Source organism: Mobula birostris, chromosome 1 (genome assembly GCF_030028105.1).
Source record: "Mobula birostris isolate sMobBir1 chromosome 1, sMobBir1.hap1, whole genome shotgun sequence".
Taxonomy (NCBI): Eukaryota; Metazoa; Chordata; class Chondrichthyes; order Myliobatiformes; family Myliobatidae; genus Mobula; species Mobula birostris.
The window spans coordinates 66479310-66503915 of NC_092370.1; the positions used below are offsets into that span (position 1 = coordinate 66479310).

Consider the following 24606-nt stretch of genomic DNA (forward strand, 5'->3'; position numbering starts at 1 on the left):
TGTTAGGTGTGTTCAGGAAGGTTTCCTGACACAATATGTAGATAAGCCTACAAGAGGAGAGGCTGTACTTGAGCTGGTATTGGGAAATGAACTTGGTCAGGTGTCGGGTCTCTCAGTGGGAGAGCATTTTGGAGATGGTGATCACAATTCTATCTCCTTTACCATAGCATTGGAGAGGGATAGGAACAGGTAAGTTAGAAAAGTGTTTAATTGGAGTAAGGAGAAATATAAAGCTATCAAGCAGGAACTTGGAAGCATTAATTGGGAACAGATGTTCTTAGGGAAATGTATGGAAGAAATGTGGCAAATGTTCAGGGGATATTTGCATGGCGTTCTGCATAGGTATGTTGCAATGAGTTGGAAAGGATGGTAGGGTACAGGAACCATGGTGTACAAAGGCTGTTGAAAATCTAGTCAAGAAGAAAAAAAGCTTATGAAAGGTTCAAAAAACTAGGTAATGATAGAGATCTAGGAGATTATAAAACTTACAGGAAGGAGCTTAAGAATGAAATTAGGCGAGCCAGAAGGGGCCATTAGAAGGCCTTGGTGAGCAGGATTAAAGAAAACTCCAAAGCATTCTACTAGTATGTGAAGAACAAGAGAATAAGACGTGAGAGAATAGATCAATCAAGTGTGACAGAGGAAAAGTGTGTATGGAACTGGAGGAGATAGCAGAGATACTTAATAAATACTTTGCTTCAGTATTCACTACGGAAAAGAATCTTGGTGATTGTAGGGATCACTTACAGCGGATTGAAAAGCTTGAGCATATAGACATTAAGAAAGAGAATGTGCTGGAGTTTTTGGAAAGCATCAAGTTGGATAAGTCTCTGGGACTGGATGAAATATACCCCAGACTACTGTGGGAGGCGAGGGAGGAGATTGCTGAGCCTCTGGCAATAATCCTTGCATGATCAATGGGGAGGGGAGAGGCTCCAGAGGATTGGAGGGTTGCAGATGTTGTTCCCTTATTCAAGAAAGGGAATAGAGATAGCCTAGGAAGTTATAGACCATTGAGTCTTACCTCAGTGATTGGTAAGTTGATGGAAGAGATTCTGAGAGGCAGGATTTATGAACATTTGGAGAGGCATAATATGATTAAGAATAGTCAGCATGGCTTTGTCAAAGGCAGGTTGTGCTTTATGAGCCTGATTGAATTTTTTGATGATGTGACTAAACACGTAGATGAAGGTAGAGCAGTAGGTGTAGTGTATACTTCCAATAAATTTAGATTAACAACTTGCATTTACACTTACTGACCTTTTTGTAAACGTCTTAAGAGAAAATAATTAGCAAAACTCTTGTGGGTGGGATGGTTGCGATGAGGTTGAAATACAGCAAGATAGTTAAATAAAGCTACTACGTTTTAGAAAAAAACATCATCTTCACGTGCATTAAGAACTCTAATTGAGAAAAAATATAAAAAAAACATTTGTGTTTTGTATTTACTTACCCCGCCCCACCCAAGTTCCATAGGAGCAAATTTTATTCCAAATGTTGATTTCTTAAAGTTGACTTTCTGTGACCCAAATGGCTGTAATGCAGGGTCTGTCTGTGTTGAGAGAAGATGCTCCTTAATATTAGCACTAAGTGTGGATATTCTGTCTTAAAGGGTTTTCTTGTAATTCTAGAGCTTCAACTTAGGATTTGTAGTCAACAATAAAAATAAGTGATGTGGAAATAATGAGTAGGTTAGCCAGCATCTTGAGGGATAGGGTGCGAGAGGGAGAGCACAGGAGAGATAATGCTTCAGAACAATAACTTTTTATAGTTAAAATTGTTTCAAATCCTAAATAATGCAAAATTTAACCACAAGTTATTGAGACATTTTATAGCAAAGAAACTAAGAATAGTCCAAATGACAAAATTTAAAATTTTTATATATATATATAGTTTGATATAAAATAGTTTGTTCCATAAGACATAGCAGAATTAGGCCATCTGGCCCATCGAATCTGCTCCGCCATTCAATCATGTTTGATCCTTTTTTTTTCTCCTCCTCAACCTGACCTCCACAGCTGCATGTGGCAACAAATTCCACAAATTCACCACCCTTTGGCTAAAGAAGTTTCTCCGCTTTTCTGTTTTGAAAGGGCGCCTCTCTATACTGAGGCTGTGCCTTCTAGTCCTAGACTCTCCCACTATGGGAAACATCCTTTCCACATCTACTGCGTCTAGGCCTTTCAACATTTTGAAAGGTTTCAATAAGATCCCCTCTCATCCTTATGAATTCCAGTGAGTACAGATCCAGATCCATCAAACGTTCCTCGTATGATAACCCTTTCGTTCCTAGAACCATCCGGTAACCAATTCTTTGCCAGATGGTCCTGGTTCCCCAACCATTGGCGTAGACCTTGTTAATCTGGGCGACATTTGATCCGGCATGATTCTTATTGTTCTTGTCATTCTCATCCGGAGATTTTTGTAGCAGATGTAGTGTAAGCTCAAGGGGCCCAGCCCAAGACCACTACTGGGCCACCACCGTCGAGACCTGAACCCTGGACCCCTGCACCGCAGAACTCAGATGGTTCCTGATGTCAGCCTCCAGAGCCCTACCAGTGGCAGGGCTGAGGGACAGCACAGAGGCGCTGCTCATGGCTGCAGAAGAACAGACGCTGAACACAAGAGTAATAGAAGCAGGGGTCTATCACACCAGACAAACCCCAAAATGCAGACTGTGCAAGGAATCCACTGAACCCATCCAGCACATAGTAACAGGGTGCAAGATGCAGGCAGTGACAGCATACACTGAATGGCACAACCAAGTTGCATGAATTGTGTACAGGAACATCTGCTCTGAGTATGGATTGGACACTCCAAGTCTATATGGGAAGCACCCGAGAAGGTAGTGGAGAATGACAGAGTAAGATCCTGTGGAACTTCCAAATGCTGACTGATAAACAGGTACTGGCCAACCAGCCAGACATAGTAATACTGGACAAGGAACAGAAGAAAGCAATAGTATTAGATGTGGTAATCCCAAATGACAGTAACATCAGGAACAAAGAACCTGGAGGAATACCAGGCTTGAAAGGCCAAATAGAAAGGATGTGGAAGGTTAAAACCAAAATCACCCCGGTGATAGGAGCACTTGGAGCTGTGAATCTCGACTGGGAGAATGGCTCCAACACATCCCTAGAACAACATCTGAGATCTTGTTCCAGAAGAACATTCTACTAGGAACAGGAGGATACTGCACCAAACCCCCAAACTCCCAGGCCTCTGGTAGAGGACCAGAGATTGAGGGAAAAGTACACATAAACACCACACACCACCCAATAGGGGTGAAAAAAATATTCCGATAGGTAAATCTTCGTACGTTAGTTGTAGACAATATAGAACTCAACTATAAAGTGAATATTTCTGTAGTTTAATATTGTCAGCCATTTCTGAACATGAGATGGGTCGAAGGGTCTGCTTCTGGGCTGTAGTGCTCTATGACTGCGTGACTAGTTTTGAAAGTTATTTCAACTAGTTACTTCCAGTTGTGCTTTTGTATAACTGACAGAAAATTGTAGAATAACATGAAGAGATTTGATTATGATGATATTAACTTTAATGATTTCTGAAATTCTAATAGATTGCAACTGACACTGCTTTCTTGACATTCTTTCTGAGGAAAAGGTTTTGGGTTATTATTTAATTTTTTTAAAACATTAATTGCAATTGATTTATGCCTGATTGAAGCTATAAATCTTGCCTATTAATCAGAGGCCATTCCATTGAGATTGCTACAAATGGATTAGTTAATGCAATACAGTACTGGTTTTGAAAGAAGATTGTATCTCAGACTTAATACCCATTTCCATTTCTAAATATATGCAGTTTCAGCATATCTTTTGAATGTGTAATTTATGAATCCCATAAGAAATATTTTGAGAAAGGGATGTGAGTTGCAAGAGAATCTTTCATCTTTAGCCTGTTCTGTTCATTCCTGTGCATGTTGAAAGTTAATTATGTATGTTATCAAGCTGCAAAGTTATGAACTTACTAAAAAAAAGCAGCTTGATGAAATATGAACTAGACAATGTTATTTTTGGTATGCATTTATTGCATTTGAAGTTTCATTTTGAATATGTGCAAAATAGTTACATTTTATAAGACAGAATAGTTTTTTTACTGATAATACACATGTGAAGGATGTGTACATAAAGGATCAAAATTTTAGTACTTCAGTTTTATTTTAAACAAATCTGGTAGAATATTTAAATACATGATTGTGCTTCTGTTTTGTTCCATTTCTGTAATGTAAAGTGATTACAGTTGTGTGCCAAGGTGAGGTATAATTGCCTTTTGTCTTAAGTAATTCTACAAGACCTGATGCATAGTTAGCTGACTTTCCCAGTGTTTGTACTCCAAAGGCTTCAATTAACATTTTGGCTCCACTGCATTAATTTCCATTTTTTCTCATTTCACTGCCTCAATTGTTTAATTTTGAACTCCATATATGATTGAATAATAAACATACTTTAATTTCAGTAAGATATTATCCTCTAAACAACTTTTATGTACACTTCGAGGCATGCAACACAATGCTGGCCACAAAAGCAGCCACTGTCTGAAACAGCAACAAATGTGAATAGGACTCTGCAGAGTCTCAACCCCTGTCAGGCAGTTAGGCCAGACAACATCTCAGGCCACGTACTCAGAGTGACATCTTCACGGACACCTTTAACACTTCATGCATCCAAGCTGCTGTCCCCACAGGCTTCAACTCAGACACTATCATCCCTGTACCAAAGAACTCTACACCTTCAGAACAAAACTGACATCAATCATCATGAAGTGCTTTGAATGGCTAATAACGGGACATATCACAAACTCCTTTCCTGCCACACTGGACACTCACCAATATGCTTACCAGCAAAACTGCTCCATGACAGATGCCACAGCATCAAGGTCACTCAAGTACAAGGACTCACAGCATCATGGACAAATTAAATCAAAGTCACAATCCCTGTACACAAAAGTACACATCAGGTGATTAGAAATAAATGCTGTTATTTTAAAAAAAAGTTTCCCTGAGATCATGTCCATGCCACATCTTCAAAAAAAAAATGCCACCAAAGCTGTCATATACCTGACCTTGACACACCTAGAAAACAAGAATACTTGTGTCAGAATGCTGTTTCTGGATTTCAGTTCGGCATTCGGCACTGTTGTTCCACAGACTTTGAACAAACTCCTACTTCTTGGTCTAAATACACCGCTGTGCAACTGGGCGTTGGACTTCCTAACCAATAGACCTCAGATAGTCAGGATGTGCAACTGCTCCTCCCTCCCCATCATCCTCAATACGGATGTTCCCCAGGCTGTGTGCTGAGACCATTCCTGTACAGTCTGCTCATATGACTGCATGGCCAACCACCTGAGTAATCACGTTGTCAAGTTCGCTGATGACACGACAGCAGTGAGGCTCCTTACCAACAACAATCCGATGACTTACAGAGAGTGGGTGGAAGAGCTTGAAGCTTGGTCCCAGATAAATAACCTCTTCCTCAATGTTAACAAGACAAAGGAGATGGTTAAACATGAGAAGGTCTGCAGATGTAGGAAATCCAAAGCAACTTGCACAAGATGCTGAAGGAAAGCAGAAGGTCAGGCAACATCTATGGAAATGAACAGCCAGTCAATGTTTCGGGCCTAGACCCTTTCAGGACTGGAAAGGAAGGGGGAAGATGTCAGAATAAAGGGGGGTGGGTGAGTTGGGGAGGGAAAGGAGGATAGCTAGAAGGTGATGGATGAAGCCAGGTGGGTAGGAAAGATGAAAGGCTAGAGAAGAAGGAATCTGATAGAAGAGGAGAAAGGAAAAAGGGAAGGAGAAGGAGACCCTAGAGGAGGTGATATGCAGGTGAGAAGAGGTAGAGACCAGAGTGGGGAATAGAAGAAGAGGGAACAGGGAAAGGAATTTTTTTTACTAGAAGGAGAAATCAACATTCATGCATCAGGTCTGAGGCTACCCAGACAGAATATAAGGTGTTCCTCCACCCTGAAGATGGATCGACATGTCAGAATGGGAATTAAAATGTTTGGCCACTGGAAATTTCCCCAGTTAAGGAGATGGTTATTGACTTCAGGAAAACTCATACCACTCACACCCCTCTTTACATTGGTGGCACAGCAGTGGAAACCATGAACCGTTTCAAGCTCCTGAGAGTGCATATATTGCACAACATTCTACACAATCAGAAAAGCTCACCAACACCTCTACTTTGAAGAGGCTGAAAGGAGCTGGACTGTACACATCTATACAGGTAAAAGTTCAAAGTACATATGCAGTATACAACCCTGAAACTCGTCCTCCCCACAAGTAGACAGCCATGAAACAAAGAAAAACCGTGGAACCAACCTGTTCAAAGAGAAACATTGTACGCCTCCACTACCCCATGTATAAAAAAAAAAGTACAAAAAGCAACAAAAACAAAAAAAAATCAGAAACAGAAAATATAAAACACAAAAGACATATTTCAGGTGCGCAGTAGAGAGCATCCTAACAAGCCTCATCACTGCATGGTAAAGAAACCACACTGCAGCGAATAGGAAGGCTGTACAATGGGTAGTCAAAGCTGCCCAATGCATTCTCTGCACCAGCCTACCTGCCAGCAGGGACGTATACAGAAAGATGCCAGAAAAAGGCCAATGACATCATGAAGCATCCCACCCACCCCATCAGGGAGAAGGCTACATAGCATCCACACCAGTACTGCCAGACTCAAAAACAGTTACTTTCCCTCAACAGTAAGGCTGATCAATACCTTCACCCACTAACCTACCCCTCCACATTCCCAACCAACATTACCTTATCATTTCCTGTCAGTTACCTTGTATGTACAGATGCTACTGTGTCTAGTATCCCTTTATGGACTTATAATCAATCTATGTATCTCGGCTATCTTAATTATTTATGTATCTTGTGTTTTTTATTATTATTATTATTATTATTGTGTTTTATTGGATCCGGAGTAACAGTTATTTCATTCTCCTTTATACTTGTGTATAAATGACATTAAATAATCTTGAATCTTGAAGAATTCCTTGATTGCAAGGGATTGTATGAAGTGAAAATGGGTGAACAAGGGAAGTGTCACTTCCATTGTCAGTCTTGTGGTTAATGTGTAAGCCAATTATTCATGAATTTGTTAACACTGGTATGAAAATTTCTGGTGTTATATTGTCATAGTGTTATGTATACTTTTAATTATCTTTCTCCACACTTTTTATTTGCAGAAAAGACATTAATGATAAGAAATTAGTTAACATCAATATAAAAGCATCAAACTGATGGAAAGGCAATACTACAGTTTTATAAAGAATATTTTAATGGTATCTGGAGAAAGGTCATATGGATGCAAAGGTCTTCTATGAGCTATTGCAAATAATGTGCTCTATGTTCTACTGTTATAACATTTTAAGACATTGTAATGCGAATAATTGCTTTTTGACCCAGGGTTGGACAACTTTATAAGCAAAAATTAAGATCCTCTGTAAAGCAACCAAATAGTGAAGATTTTTCCAGCAATTCACTGGTGGAATCTGGTGAACTTCAAATAGTAGGAAACACACTCAGGAATGCTTCAGTGCAAAAATCTCGACATAAATTACAAGACCATGAGGAAACAAATGTAACTGAGGAGTCCACATACAGAGTAAATATTAATTTTGTTTTTAAATCAGTATGTTCTCAAAATGTACATTATATTGAATAGCTTGACTGATGTTGAGTCAATAAACATATCAGCATTCAGTACTGTTAAAGTATCCTATTGTAGGCTCTTTTAGATTGCTTGAATTATCAATTTTAAATATTTATGTGAAAATTATTTCCACATTTATACAGAAATGTTCTCTGATAACTATACAATACTTTTAAAATATCTCCATGGTAGGACTTGGATCTCTGGTTTTAAAGTGTAGGTTCAAGCTACACTGTACAGGAATGTAATCTTGGTTGTGGCATAATTAGAGGACTTTATGGAATTTCTGTAAGCATGCTTTTCAAGTGACAAATTAAATCAAGGTCATTCTCCCTGCACAAAAATAAGACATACAGAAGTTGATTAGAAAAGAAATGCTGTTATTTAAAGAAAAAGTAGATCGTATCCATGCCACATCTTCAAAATGCCACCAAAACTGTTTCAGAGTCCGGCCCTGTAGCTCAGAAGGGTAGGGAAAGGAAGAGGAGGGCAGTTGTGATAGGGGGCTCGATAGTAAGGGGGTCAGATAGGCGATTCTGTGGACGCAGTCCAGAGACCCGGATGGTAGTTTGCCTCCCTGGTGCCAGGGTCTGGGATATTTCTGATCGTGTTCAAGATGTCCTGAAGTGGGAGGGTGAGGAGCCAGAGGTCGTGGTACATATAGGTACCAATGACATAGGTAGGAAAAGGGAAGAGGTCCTGAAGGAAGAATATAGGGAGCTAGGAAGGGAGTTGAGAAAAAGGACTGCAAAGGTAGTAATCTCGGGATTACTGCCTGTGCCACGCAACAGTGAGAGTAGGAATGCGATGAGGTGGAGGATAAATGCGTGGCTGAGAGATTGGAGCAGGAGGCAGAGATTCAAGTTTTTGGATCATTGGGACCTCTTTTCGCGCAGGCGTGACCTGTACAAAAAGGACGGGTTACACTTGAATCCTAGGGGGACCAATATCCTGGCAGGGAGATTAGCGAGGGCTACTGAGGTGACTTTAAACTAGAATGGTTGCGGGGTGGGAATCAAATTAAAGAGGCTAGGCGAGAGGAGGTTAGTTCACAACAGGGAGATGGGAACCAGTGCAGAGAGACAGAGGGGTGTAAAGTGAGGGTAGAAGCAAAAAGTAGTAAGGAGAAAAGTAAAAGTGGCAGACCGACAAATCCAGGGCAAGCATCAAAAAGGGCCACTTTTCAACATAATTGTATAAGGGCTAAGAGTGTTGTAAAAGAGCGCCTGAAGGCTTTGTGTGTCAATGCAAGGAGCATTCGTAACAAGGTGGATGAATTGAAAGTGCAGATTGTTATTAATGATTATGATATAGTTGGGATCACAGAGACATGGCTCCAGGGTGACCAAGGATGGGAGCTCAACGTTCAGGGATATTCAATATTCAGGAGGGATAGACATGAAAGAAAAGGAGGTGGGGTGGCGTTGCTGGTTAAAGATGAGATTAACGCAATAGAAAGGAAGGACATAAGCTGGGAAGATGTGGAATCGATATGGGTAGAGCTGCATAACACTAAGGGGCAGAAAACGCTGGTGGGAGTTGTGTACAGGCCACCTAACAGTAGTAGTGAGGTCGGAGATGGTATTAAACAGGAAATTAGAAATGTGTGCAGTAAAGGAACAGCAGTTATAATGGGTGACTTCAATCTACATGTAGATTGGGTGAACCAAATTGGTAAAGGTGCTGAGGAAGAAGATTTCTTGGAATGTATGCGGGATGGTTTTTTGAACCAACATGTCGAGGAACCAACTAGAGAGCAGGCTATTCTGGACTGGGTTTTGAGCAATGAGGAGGGTTAATTAGCAATCTTGTCGTGAGAGGCCCCTTGGGTAAGAGTGACCATAATATAGTGGAATTCTTCATTAAGGTGGAGAGTGACATAGTTAATTCAGAAACAAAGGTTCTGAACTTAAAGAGGGGTAACTTTGAAGGTATGAGACGTGAATTAGCTAAGATAGACTGGCAAATGACACTTAAAGGATTGACGGTGGATATGCAATGGCAAGCATTTAAAGATTGCATGGATGAACTACAACAATTGTTCATCTCAGTTTGGCAAAAGAATAAATCAAGGAAGGTAATGCACCCGTGGCTGACAAGAGAAATTAGGGATAGTATCAATTCCAAAGAAGAAGCATACAAATTAGCCAGAAAAAGTGGCTCACCTGAGGACTGGGAGAAATTCAGAGTTCAGCAGAGGAGGACAAAGGGCTTAATTAGGAAGGGGAAAAAAGATTATGAGAGAAAACTGGCAGGGAACATAAAAACTGACTGTAAAAGCTTTTATAGATATGTAAAAAGGAAAAGACTGGTAAAGACAAATGTAGGTCCCCTACAGACAGAAACAGGTGAATTGATTATGGGGAGCAAGGACATGGCAGACCAATTGAATAATTACTTTGGTTCTGTCTTCACTAAGGAGGACATAAATAATCTTCCAGAAATAGTAGGGGACAGAGGGTCCAGTGAGATGGAGGAACTGAGCAAAATACATGTTAGTAGGGAAGTGGTGTTAGGTAAATTGAAGGGATTAAAGGCAGATAAATCCCCAGGGCCAGATGGTCTGCATCCCAGAGTGCTTAAGGAAGTAGCCCAAGAAATAGTGGATGCATTAGTGATAATTTTTCAAAACTCTTTAGATTCTGGACTAGTTCCTGAGGATTGGAGGGTGGCTAATGTAACCCCACTTTTTAAAAAAGGAGGGAGAGAGAAACCGGGGAATTATAGACCAGTTAGCCCTACGTCGGTGGTGGGGAAACTGCTGGAGTCAGTTATCAAAGATGTGATAACAGCACATTTGGAAAGCGGTGAAATCATCGGACAAAGTCAGCATGGATTTGTGAAAGGAAAATCATGTCTGACGAATCTCAGAATTTTTTGAGGATGTAACTAGTAGAGTGGATAGGGACCAATGGATGTGGTATATTTGGATTTTCAAAAGGCTTTTGACAAGGTCCCACACAGGAGATTAGTGTGCAAACTTAAAGCACACGGTATTGGGGGTAAGGTATTGATGTGGATAGAGAATTGATTAGCAGACAGGAAGCAAAGAGTGGGAATAAACGGGACCTTTTCAGAATGGCAGGCGGTGACTAGTGGGGTACCGCAAGGCTCAGTGCTGGGACCCCAGTTGTTTACAATATATATTAATGACTTGGATGAGGGAATTAAATGCAGCATCTCCAAGTTTGCAGATGACACGAAGCTGGGCGGAAGTGTTAGCTGTGAGGAGGATGCTAAGAGGATGCAGGGTGACTTGGATAGGTTGGGTGAGTGGGCAAATTCATGGCAGATGCAATTTAATGTGGATAAATGTGAAGTTATTCACTTTGGTGGCAAAAATAGGAAAAAAAATTATTATCTGAATGGTGGCCGATTAGGAAAAGGGGAGGTGCAACGAGACCTGAGTGTCATTATACACCAGTCATTGAAAGTGGGCATGCAGGTACAGCAGGCAGTGAAAAAGGCGAATGGTATGCTGGCACTTATAGCGAGAGGATTCGAGTACAGGAGCAGGGAGGTACTACTGCAGTTGTACAAGGCCTTGGTGAGACCACACCTGGAGTATTGTGTGCAGTTTTGGTCCCCTAATCTGAGGAAAGACATCCTTGCCATAGAGGGAGTACAAAGAAGGTTCACCAGATTGATTCCTGGGATGGCAGGACTTTCATATGAAGAAAGACTGGATGAACTGGGCTTGTACTCATTGGAATTTAGAAGATTGAGGGGGGATCTGATTGAAACGTATAAAATCCTAAAGGGATTGGACAGGCTAGATGCAGGAAGATTGTTCCCGATGTTGGGGAAGTCCAGAACGAGGGGTCACAGTTTGAGGATAAGGGGGAAGCCTTTTAGGACTAAGATTAGGAAAAACTTCTTCACACAGAGAGTGGTGAATCTGTGGAATTCTCTGCCACAGGAAACAGTTGAGGCCAGTTCATTGGCTATATTTAAGAGGGAGTTAGATATGGCCCTTGTGGCTACGGAGATCAGGGGGTATGGAGGGAAGGCTGGTGCAGGGTTCTGAGTTGGATGATCAGCCATGATCATAATAAATGGCGGTGCAGGCTCGAAGGGCCGAATGGCCTACTCCTGCACCTATTTTCTATGTTTCTATGTTTCTATTAACTGTCCATATAACATCCTAAGTAGTTGTAAGATCTAGTAATATGCTATATAAAATAATTTATAACTTCCTGAGTGCTCTGAGATGTGAGAAATGCAATATCAGTGCAAATTTATTCTGTAGAACCAAATCATGTATATTTAACCCTTTCCAATATAAATCCAGTGTAATTATTTTTTAGGTGCTTATTCAAGAGTTGGATCAAGAGCGTGAGACAAGATGGAAGGCAGAGCAAACTGTGAAACAACTAATGGACCATATGAAAACATTACAAAGCCAGGCTAATGAGAAAAAGAATTTTCAAGACATGGCTGTGCATACTTCAAACAGGTAACTGAATCATTAAATATTTGTTCTCAAATTTGCAATGTATAGTGAAATGCTTAGTATTAATATAAAAGGTAGCTATGTGTGTAACTTAACGACCAAACCAATGACCTGATACAAGAGCAGATGAGAACAAAGAGTTGGGTAAGAAGTGATGTTTGACATATTCTATCACATAACTTGCTTTCTTACAGAACGTAGTTTAATTTCAGCCCAGCCTAAAACCATTTTCAGCATATATTTTAAGCTCTGATGGCACCTTCAATTGGAATGATTTTGTAATACAGTGGTTCCTGTTCAAAATGGTCAGATAATAAATGTTTTATGACTGTTTTTGAAATAGATCAGTTTAAATAACTTATGGTTATTATAATTAAAAAAAAATACTCATTGCACATCTCCAGTGACCACCTAACTCCTGGTTGCATGGAATTTTTGTTCTCCCTTTGACTGCATATGTTTGCTTCAAGTGTTTGATTTTCCTACCATATCACAAAGATACACAGGTTGCTTGGTTAATAGACAACTATAAATTACCCTGAATGTCTGTCTGGGAGTTGATGAGAGTGTGAGGAGAATAAAATTGGATTAGTGTTTAAGTGGGTGCTTAATATTTGATGTTGACTTGGTGCACTGAAGGGCTAGTTTCTTTACTGTCTGACTGAAAATACAATTAATAAACTACAGCTCAAACCCTTGAGTAAATGATTCCATGTAGTCAGTTTTGCACTGCTGTTTGGTAATAATAGCATAACAAATGCAATTCCAAGTCTTCACTGTTCCATCAATTTGTATTTAAATCGTACCTTTAACATGAAGCAACTAAGGCGCTTAACAGGAACATTATCACATAAAATTTGCAACTAAACCCTGAAAGAAGTTTAAAGAATAGTTGTTTAAATTCCTGGTCAGAAGTTGTATGGAATATCTTCAAGAGGGAAAGAATTTAAGTTTAAGAGGAGAATTCAAGAACTTGGGGTGTAGACAGTGAAGGGATGAAGCAATTGGAGGAAAGAAATCAGAATTAGTGGAATACAGATATTTTGGAAAGTAAAAAAGACTGGAGGAAGTTGTAGAACTATATGAAACAATACAAGGATAGAAAGTAAAGGACATGAAAGAAGAGATGGAATTTAAAATCAGTTGAGTAATGGGTTATAAATCAGTAAAATTTGTTTCATGTATTGCAGAAGGAGACGTGTTCCATGTTGACTCCCAGCAGAGCAATTTCAACAGTCTTTTGATTAAATTCCATCAATTCTTTTTATTTCTATTTCAACTCTTACTTCTCTTTGATTGTTTTTGCCACTTACCTATACTAAGGTTAGCAATAATAGTTAAGCTACCAGCACATCTTAGAGACACAGAGGAAACCAGTACAATTCACGTGACTATCAGCCTGTGAATGCTGGGAGACAGAGTAGGAGGGCTTTGGCTCAACAGGGCTTTGGTGATAATGAGTTGAGGCCAGGTAGGTTATCTATGAAGAATAGAAACAGGAAGTATGTTTGTAAGGCCGGTGTTCTGATCTGGGTGTCAGAAGTGGGAAGTCCGGGAGACTCCCAGCCTCCTGGAAGGCCACATCTGTGCCACGTGTGTCGAGTTGCAGCTCCTTGGGGACTGGGTTAGGGAACTGGAGCTGCAGTTCGATGACCTTCGTCTGGTCAAGGAAAGTGAGGAGGTGATAGAGAGGAGCTATAGGCAAGTAGTCACACTGGGGCCTCAGGAAACAGATAATTGGTAACAGTCAGGACAGGGAAGGGCAAGAGGCAGATACTAGAGAAGTACCCCTGTGGCTGTCCCACTTAACAATAAGCACTCCTGTTGGGGAGGAGGGAGCCGCCTTCCTGGGGTAAGCAACAGTGGCCATGCCTCTGGCACAGAGTCTGGCCCTGTGGCTCAGAAGGGTAGGGAAAGGAAGAGGGCAGCAGCAATAGGGGACTCTATAGTTATAGGTCAGACTGGCGATTCTGTGGACACAGGAAAGAAACGCGGATGATAGTTTGCCTCCCAGGTGCCAGGGTCTGGGATGTTTCTGATTGCGTCCACAACATCCTGAAGTGGGCAGATTCTGGTGCATATTGGTACCAATGACTTAGGTAGAAAAAGGGAAGAGGTCCTGAAAACAGACTACAGGGAGTTAGGAAGGAAGTTGAGAAGCAGGACCTCAAAGTTAGTAATCTCAGGATTACTGCCTGTGCCACGCAACAGTGATTATAGGAATAGAGTGAGGTGGAGGATAAATGTGTGGTTAAGGGATTGGAGCAGGGGGCAGGAATTCAGATTTCTGGATCATTGGGACCTCTCTTGGGGCAGGCGTGACCTGTACAAAAAGGATGGGTTGCACTTGAATCTGAGGGTGACAAATAACCTGGCAGGAAGGTTTGCGAAGGCTATTGGGGAGAGTTTAAACTCAAATTGCTGGGGGGTGGGAACCAAACTGAAGAAACAGAGGAAGGGGCTGTTGGCTCACAAATAGAGAAAGCTTGGAGGCAGTGGAAAGGGGAGGATAGACAGGTGATAGAGAAGGGATGCGCTCAGACTGATGGTTTGAGCTGTGTCCATTTCAATGCAAGAAACATTATGAACAAAGCAGTTGAGCTTAGAGCGTAGATCAGTACTTGGAGCTATGATGTTGTGGCCATTACAGAGACTTGGATGGTTCAGGGGCAGGAATAGTTACTGTTACGTACCCCGTAACTGGGTTGCCAAACCAGCAGAAATGGTCCACTCAGTTGGAGTCTGGATTACTGGAACTAAGAAAGTTTTATTAAAGAAATAAGCAACACAGTACTCTAATAGTAAGGATATAAATGCAACAGGTTAGCAATGAATAAACACACATGTACACAGAACTAGGATAATAGGGTCAATCAGCTCTATCACAGTCTAGGGGTAAAATGTTCAATCACAAGTGACAGAGTTCAGTTTAGTTCAGTTCGCAGTAATCGCCGTTGGGGAGAGAGAGAGCGAATGCTGATATTCAAATAGGATTCAACAGACCTTTGATATTCCTCGCAGTTAGCTTTCGGGCGAGCCCTTTGTAATGTCTTCTGAGGTCACCAACTGGGACCCCTCCGTTTCAGACACGATCGTTCCTCTGCGGTGAACCTGGCACCCAGGCAAGGGTGGACACACACCAGGTTCCCGCTGACCGTATCTTTCCACCCTGTGCGTCTATGGCTGGTCCTGCGAGCAGACCTCCAAAACTCCCATCGACTTGTGGGGGCGCACTGCTTCCAGGGTCTTGTTACCTCGTGGTGCCGTGTGTGGTGTCTCAACTAACCTGCCCCTTTTTATCCCCCTGCTGGAGGGAAACGAGGACTGGCCAGAGTATGAGGAAAGGTTGGGACACTTTTTCTGTGCTAATGGAATTACTGAGGAGGCTAAGGAGCACTCTATTCTCCTGAGGGTGTGTGGGACAAAGACTTACAAGCTAATAAGGAATTTAGCCACACCGTAGAAACCGGGGGACATTCCATATGACGGAACTGGTCAAGCTCGTGGGGAACCACTACAATCGAAAGCTTATGTGATAGTCTAACGGTGTAAGTTTCACAGCCGTTTCAGGACGCCAGGTCAGCCTGTGGCCAACCTTCGGCAGCTGTCAGAGCATTGTGATTTCAGGGCAGTGTTGGAAGACATGCTCCGTGATAGATTGGTATGCAGCATTAATAATGACGGCATACAACGCCATCTGTTAGGGGAAACCCCACCATTGACTTTCAAGAGAGCCTTAGAGATTGCCCAAGGCATGGAGATGGCTGCTAGTAATGTCAAGGGTATGCAGAAAGGACATGGGGGGGGGGGGTCGCAATCGGTGGCAGTGCACCAAGTCAGCAGGGAGACTGGTAAACAGGCAAAGCAGGTAGAATGTTTCTGGTGTGGAGGGACACACTATGCAAATGATTGCAAATTCAAAGACACTGTCTGCCATGCTTGTAGCAAAATGGGATATTTAGCTAAAAAGTGCAGAAGTTCAAATGGCAAGATTAAGCCTGGGCAGGGGAAAGCTCAACAAGGTTAGACAGCCACACACCATCTAGAAGAACAGATGAAGAGGCAGCGTGTGTCTACAACATGTTTGCATTGGAAACAGATGAGGAACCACCTGAACCATATTATGCCACAGTCACTGTCAGGGGAAAGGACATTAAGTTTGAGATTCAGGGGCTTACTGCATCGGTCATTAGTGAGGAGACCTACAGGAGGACATAGGGGTACAACCTGCTTCCCATTAGACCGTTAAGGCTCAAACTTAGGACCTATACAGGACAGCCCTTACCTCATTTAGGGGCGTTATATGTGGACATTTCAGCCGAGGGTCAGAAGGCTGAAGCCAGGCTAGTGATAGCTAAGGGCAGGGGACCCTGTCTTTTGGGTCGCGATAGGCTTCGCAAAATCCGGCTAGACTGGCATGAAATTAAGTATGCACACATGACGGAGGACATTCTGCAGCAGTACAGTGACGTTTTCAGGGACGAACTGGGCACACTGAAGGGTGTGACAGTAAAACTCCATGTTGACTCTGAGGCTACACCACGTCTTTTTCAGCCCAGGCAAAGTCGAGGAGGAGCTGGAAAGTTTACAGAGGCTGGGCATTATTGAACCCGTTCAGTTTTCAAGGTGGGCAGCTCCCATTCTTCCAGTTTTGAAGGCAGACAAAACGGTGAGGATATGTGGGGATTATAAGCTTACGGTGAATCAGATCGCTAAGCTGGAGGAGTACCCATTGCCACGGGTGGGTGACCTGTTTGCGACCCTGTCAGGGGGTAAGCTGTTCACAAAGCTGGACATGAGCCAAGCCTACCAACAGCTGCTGCTCGACGAAGATTCAAAGGAGTACGTCACAATGAATACGCACAAGGGATTATTCAAGTATAATCGCCTGGTGTTTGGAGTGGCGTCCAGCCCTGCCATTTTCCAAAGGACAATGGACACTTTACTGCAGGGGATTCCGCACATAGCAATGTACCTTGATGATATTTTGATCACGGGGGCTACAGAGGTGGAGCATCTGGTTAATTTAGAACGGGTGCTGAAGAGGCTCTCAGACGCACGGCTGTGGTTGAAATGCGGAAAATGTGTATTCCTGGCATTGAGTGTGACTTACCTGGAACACAAGATCACAGCTGAGGGGCTTTACCCTGTGGAGGACAAAGTGAGAGCTATTAAGGAGACTCCAAGCCCTAAGACCGTCACGGAACTCAGATCATTTTTGGGCATGGTGAATTATTATGGCAAGTTTCTTCCTGACCTCTCAAAGGTTTTGACCCCACTGTATAAAATGCTTCACAATGACACTAAGTGGTAGTGGGGTGAAGAGCAGGAGAAAGCTTTCAAGGAAGTGAAGGAACTCCTCCACTCAGCGAAGCTGCTTGTTCACTATGACCCAGACAAGGAGATCACCTTTGCATGCAATGCCTCGCCCTATGGAGTCGGGGCAGTTCTCTCACATGTAATGGAGGACCATTCAGAGAAGCCTATTGGTTTTGCTTCACATACCCTGACAGCTGCTGAGAAGGGATATTCACAGCGAGAAAAGAAGGTCTGGCCATTGTTTTTGCGGTCAAACGCTTTCATCAGTACCGTTATGGATGCGTATTTACAATTTATACAGACCATAAACCATTGATGAGCCTGTTCAGTGAGACTAGATGCGTCCCACCGCTAGCCTCAGCCAGGATACAGTGTCAACCTACCGATACACTATAGTGTACAGAGCGGGTGGGAATAATGCAAATGCTGATGCACTGAGTCGACTACCTTTACCTGAGACACCTGTTGCTACATATGTGCCTCCAGAGACTGTGTTTTCATTGGAGAGGCTGTCAGAGACACCTATAAAGGTGACCCAGATCAGGCAGTGGACAGAGAGGGACCGAGTCCTGTCCCAACTCAAAGTTGCTGGTGAACACAGCAGGCCAGGCAGTATCTCTAGGAAGAGGTACAGTCGACATTTCGGGCCAAGACCCTTCGTCAGGACTAACTGAAAGAAGAGCTAGTAAGAGATTTGAAAGTGGGAGGGGGAGGAGGAGATCCAAAATGATAGGCGAAGACAGGAGGGGGAGGGATGGAGCCAAGAGCTGGACAGTTGATTGGCAAAAGGGATATGAGAGGATCATGGGACAGGAGGCCCTGGGAGAAAGAAAAGGAGGAGGGGGGGAAACCCAGAGGATGGGCAAGGGGTATAGTGAGAGGGACAGAGGGAGGAAAATGGAGAGAGAGAAAAATAATGTGTGTATATAAATAAATAATGGATGGAGGACGAGGGGGAAGTGGGGCATTAGCGGAAGTTTGAGAAGTCAATGTTCATGCCATCAGGTTGGAGGCTACCCAGACGGAATATAAGGTGTTGTTCCTCCAATCTGAGTGTGGCTTCATCTTTACAGTAGAGGAGGCCATGGACAGACATATAAGAATGTGAATGAGACGTGGAATTAAAACGTGTGGCCACTGGGAGATCCTAATTTCTCTGGCAGACAGAGCGTAGGTGTTCAGTGAAACGATCTCCCAGTCCACGTCGGGTCTCGCCAATATATAGAAGCTCACATCGGGAGCAACGGACGCAGTATATCACCCCAGCCGACTCACAGGACCTCCTGTCCCATGATCCTCTCATATCCCTTTTGCCAATCACCTGTCCAGCTCTTGGCTCCATCCCTCCCCCTCCTGTCTTCTCCTATCATTTTGGATCTCCCCCTCTCCCTCCCATTCCTGCCTGCTTGGTTGGAATCAGGCTGCCAGGTCTATTAACTCTGGCTCAGCTCTTAAGTTCACCTGGATAGTCGCAGTCCATGGTAGACTGCCAACACTGATAACTTCGTGCTGTGGTATACAAATGCCCTGTGCGAGCCTGCCACTGCGGGTGCAGCAGACCTAATGAGTTTTGACAGACTTTCACAAAAGCCACAATTTGAGAGCAGCTGGTTAATGATTGCCCAATGGTCCTAGAATAATTTGTTTGTCCCCTTGACTTTGTTTCATCATCTCCCAGTGTCTCTTTCCTTCTCTCTCTGTGCTCCTTCCATACTCTTATCCTCATCTTCTATTTGAATGTCAGTAATGTTTCTAATTGATGGATGAGAATTATCTATCACTTGCGTTTACTTTTAAGGACAGCACTTTATTCTTCACTACCCATCACAGGATAAGACTGGTTCGAGCTATCAGCTGGAGAGTGATGAATCTGTGGAATTTATTGCCACAGGCAGCTGTGGAGGCAAAATCTTTATGTATATTTAAGGCAGAGTTTGATAGATTCTTGATTGGTCAGGGATGTTGGGAGAAAACAGGAGACGGGCTGAGAGGAAAAATGGATAAACCATAATGAAATGGCAGAGCAAAGTCAATAGGCTGTGGCCTAATTTTGCTCCAATATCTTATGGTCTTATTATCAACTACCATTCTCTTTAATTTAGATCACATTTTAGACATACTGGTATTGCAACAGTTGTGTTTGAACGGAACTTCTAACTGCCTGTGTTCTTCTGTCAGATGAAATTTTCTAATGAAAATTTTGCACCCTTTCAAACATTAATTCAGTTCTATATTTGAACGTGTCAGTTGAGAAAGTATTGAACTAGGACTTTTTTTAAACTAATGTTTTATAATAGCAGTACTGTTAAAAATTGCTATTTTAATTCAATGTAGGCTTTTTTTTTGAAGTTCAGTCACAGTACTGTTTCAGTGTTCTGTATTTCAAAATTGAATGGACCTAGTGCATTTAGTGCATGTTATTTTGTTAATCCACTTAGTTTTGAATTGGAGAAACAGTTTATTGGACACATTTTCCTTTACATCTCTGTAGCTCTTAAGCTCATTTTTAACATCTGCTTTGCCTTTTTTCTGTAATGACTAAGAACAGTATCATATTCGATTATCATGAAAGTGCTGTTCGAAGGAGATATAATCAGTGGAGAAAATAATATATTTTATGACCTTGTATCATTGAAAACCAAATATTTTTAAACAGATGATTCAGTGTTTCAATTACTTTATTAATGGAGCTTTGTTGTGATTCAGTATGGAATGTGTTCAAAATATTTTCTTTCTGTGTTTTTGTAATAGCACAGTGCCTTGTCATCAAAGCCTTGATAAATGAGCCAATCTGTTGTATAATGCATTTGGGAAGCAGGGTTATTATAGGCAGTTAAATATTTATTTTACTTTAACTATTTATTATGGTTTATATTTTTTGTTGGTACTAATAAATGGTTGTAAGCATATATAAATTGGGGGAAAATTATATTTTGAAACACCCCAAAGAATAGAATTCTGAATATTTTTGTTAATTTAAAACATTTTTGTTACTTTAGTCAGCTATATTTATATCCAAAATTACTACGAAGAGATAAATCCATTAATGTTGTCTAGCATTCTGCCTACAGAATACAGTATTGTTTAATTATTGATGCTATTTGAGTATACCTCATTACACTGATAGGACATTGTTGAAAATTTATACACCAAATGAGCACTGAAAGAAAATATTTTGAACACATTCTATACGGAATAATAACAAATGTTTCACAAAAATAATTCGCAATCGCTGAATCACACTTAATAAAATAAACAGTTGGGATTTTTGTTTTGGATATAAGAAAATGCCTATAACATTTCTTTATATGTTCCATTTTTGTTTTTGAAAATGGCATTGATAATTCTATTTTTTCAAATATTGTATTATAAAGCTGCATCTGTTTAATGTATTGGAACTGATTACTCAAGTGATGCATTAACTGCATGTCAATGAGGTGAATTTTATTTAATAAGTATATTTCCTTCAATATAATATAATATTTTGATTTTTCCTCTGGGTGCATTATAGCCTACAATGTGATTCTAAAATTAGTTCAGAGTTAATGAAACCTGTTATCCTTTTGATTTTCTGTTCCATTTTAATTATAATTCCAGGCTAAAAGAGTTACTTGTGAAGGAGAAAGAAGCCAAAAGCCACTTACAAGCTTATGTTGCTGAGTTAAAAAAGAAAGTAAGAACTCTTACAGAGGAGTTAAGAAAGATGAAGTGTACTGAGGAGGAGCAACATAAAGTCCTGAAATCTCTTGAAGAAACACTTTTGAAGACTGAGACACAAAGGCTTCAACAACAGACTATGGAGGTATTGATTACATAATGTGTTTTGTAAAAATAATGTCACATTTATGTGACCATTGTAGAATTGCATGAAACATCAATGATGTAATGAATCACAAAATTATAGTATAGCTAATGATCCAGCCTCCACAACCCATTGGCACAGGAAATTCTAGAGATGCACCACCACCTGCAAAAACAAATCTCTGCATCTCTGTTTTATATGACTGACCATTTATCTTGAAATAATGTGCCTCCTTGGTGTTTTTTTCCAATAGTGTAAAGCTCTCTCTATTGTGAACTTTTCTGTAAATTGTCCAATTTGCTTTATGTGCCTTTTGTCATTCTTTGTATCAAAGTGCATCATTTCACACATTTTAATCTGGAATTTCATCTACCTTTTCATTATAGAAGCTCTTGTAAAGTCTGTCTTGAGTCCAGAAATCTTTCTTATTGTTTAATATGCTTCCAAATTTTATTTTGTCAATACATTATGAAATCGTATTCTTTATTATTAATGCAGTTAAACATACTGTCCTAGCATTAAACCCTGGAAAAATATATGGCACAGAGGGGAATTACTGTATAGTGTGTCTTTGATATCTGGAAATAAAGATCTTTTTGCTCTTCAGCTCTTTGCCCACAACCTTATGCATTACATCACAGCATTTCCTCAAGTGCTAATGTTATGAGGGTTATGAGGGTTTTTGCTTCCACCACTCCTCTAGTAGTGAATTCCACATTCCCCCTACTGTTGCAGCGGAAAAATCCTCTTTCCCTCAAATCCATGTAACAGGTACTTTTAATCTTTTAACATTCCTTTTGACCTCAAATGAAGAAAACAGGTTCTTCCTAATTAATCTATTCAGTCTCTCTTAGTTTTATGTCCCTCTGTTATAGCTGCCTGTAGCTTCCTTTGTTGCAGAGATATCAAACCCTATCTAATCAATCTTCATGACTAAGGTTCACCCTATCTTCACTTCTTCAAACCCTCTCTGGTGTCATATATCAGATGTGGGTCATAATGTGTTTCTATTGTGACTCAGTGCTCTTATATTTTGTGTTCCAGTAAATAAAGAAATATATCCCTTATTCCTTCTGAACTATCTTAACTATCTGTCCTGCCTTCTAGGATCTTTGGACATGTAATTGAAAGTCCTTCTGCCTTAGACTTCTCAAACTCCTAACATGTAAGGAGCTTGGCCCTTTTGCTTTCCACAAATGCATGTCACCTTTTGTATTTCAATTCGATTTTGCCACTTTTCTGCCCCCCAGCCAAACTGCTGTTGTCTTATTTCACATTAAGACTTACTTTCTTACTTTGAAGCACATGTGCAATTTTTGTAACAATAGATACTTCATTGTTGCTTTGACATTTAAGTCTGAGTTATTCCTATATTAGATTAGATCAGATTAGATTCAACTTTATTGTCATTGTGCCAAGTACAGCTACAAAGCCAGTGAAATGCATTTAGCATCTGACCAGAAATGCAAAGGATAGTGTTATTTACAAAATAACTGCGAATAAAAAGAAGTGCTACAGCACACAAATATAAAAGTACTGAGACAGTACAATACGGATGCAATACTGCTTGGGGCTGTGATGAGAGGTTCAGCAGTGTCACAGCCTCAGGAAAGATGCTCTTCCTGTGCCTGCTGGTGCGGGAGTGAAGGCTCTTGTAGCGGCTACCTGATGGGAGGAGAGTGAAAAGTCCATGGTTAGGGTGAGATGCATCCCTGATAATGCTTTTTACCCTGCCCAGGCAGCGTTTATGGTAGATGTTCTCAATGGTGGGCAATTGGGTGCTGATAATTCGCTGGGCAGTTTTCACCACACGCTGGAGCGCTTTGCGGTCCGATACGGGACAATTGCCATACCACACTGAGATGCAGTTGATGAGTATGCTTTCAATGGTACAACAGTAAAAGTCTGTCAGTATCCTGGGACAGAGGTGAGCTTTCTTGAAATGTGGACACCAAGGAATTTGAAGCTTGATACACGCTCCACTACAGTTCCGTTGATGTAGATGGGGACGTGAGTGTGACTCCTGGCATGCCTGAAGTCCACAATGATCTCCTTGGTCTTTTGGGTGTTAAGGGCCAGGTTGTTGTCAGCACACCACGCGGCCAGGTGCTGGACCTCGTCCCTGTAGGCCATCTCGTTATCCCCTCTGATCAGACCAACCACCGTGATGTCGTCTGCGAACTTGATTATGGAGCTAGAACCATGTACAGGAACGCAGTCATAGGTGAAAAGGGAGTACAGAAGAGGACTCAGCACACAGCCTTGAGGCACGCCGGTGTTCAGGGTGAGAGTGGAGGAGGAGAGCTTGTCTAACTCAGGGGTCTCCAACCTTTATCGTACTGTGGACCGGTTTCATATTGACAATATTCTTGCGGACCGGCCGACCACAGGGGCGGGGGGGGGAGGGGGGGTAGGGTTGCCAACGTACAAGAGTAGCAGTCAAATACACACATAAAAGTTGCTGGTGAGCGCAGCAGGCCAGGCAGCATCTCTAGGAAGAGGTGCAGTCGACGTTTCAGCCGAGACCCTTCGTCAGGACTAACTGAAGGAAGAGTGAGTAAGGGATTTGACAGTTGGAGGGGGAGGGGGAGATCCAAAATGATAGGAGAAGACAGGAGGGGGAGGGATGGAGCCAAGAGCTGGACAGGTGATAGGCAAAAGGGATACGAGAGGATCATGGGACAGGAGGTCCGGGAAGAAAGACAAGGGGGGGGGGGAACCCAGAGGATGGGCAACGGGTATATTCAGAGGGACAGAGGGAGAAAAAGGAGAGTGAGAGAAAGAATGTGTGAATAAAAATAAGTAACAGATGGGGTACGAGGGGGAGGTGGGGCATTAGCGGAAGTTAGAGAAGTCGATGTGCATGCCATCAGGTTGGAGGCTACCCAGACGGAATATAAGGTGTTGTTCCTCCAACCTGGGTGTGGCTTCATCTTTACAGTAGAGGAGGCCATGGATAGACATGTCAGAATGGGAATGGGATGTGGAATTAAAATGTGTGGCGACTGGGAGATCCTGCTTTCTCTGGCGGACAGAGCGTAGATGTTCAGCAAAGCGGTCTCCCAGTCTGCGTCGGGTCTCGCCAATATATAAAAGGCCACATCGGGAGCACCGGACGCAGTACATCACCCCAGTCGACTCACAGGTGAAGTGTTGCCTCACCTGGAAGGACTGTTTGGGGCCCTGAATGGTGGTAAGGGAGGAAGTGTAAGGGCATGTGTAGCATTTGTTCCGCTTACACGGATAAGTGCCAGGAGGGAGATCAGTGGGGAGGGATGGGGGGGACGAATGGTCAAGGGAGTTGCGTAGGGAGCGATCCCTGCGGAATGCAGAGAGAG

The 24606-nt window shown here is 42.0% G+C and overlaps 1 protein-coding gene across 3 annotated transcripts in view; it reads left to right on the top strand.

Annotated features, from left to right (window-relative positions):
* lrrcc1 (leucine rich repeat and coiled-coil centrosomal protein 1) overlaps positions 1–24606 on the top strand; it is a 127057-nt gene that overhangs the window by 31993 nt on the left and 70458 nt on the right. For all 3 annotated transcript variants that reach the window (XM_072256265.1, XM_072256274.1, XM_072256283.1), the window contains 3 exons: positions 7448–7646; positions 12002–12150; positions 21064–21268. In XM_072256265.1, coding sequence (XP_072112366.1) covers positions 7448–7646; positions 12002–12150; positions 21064–21268 — 553 coding nt within the window. The remainder of the gene's footprint in view (positions 1–7447; positions 7647–12001; positions 12151–21063; positions 21269–24606) is intronic.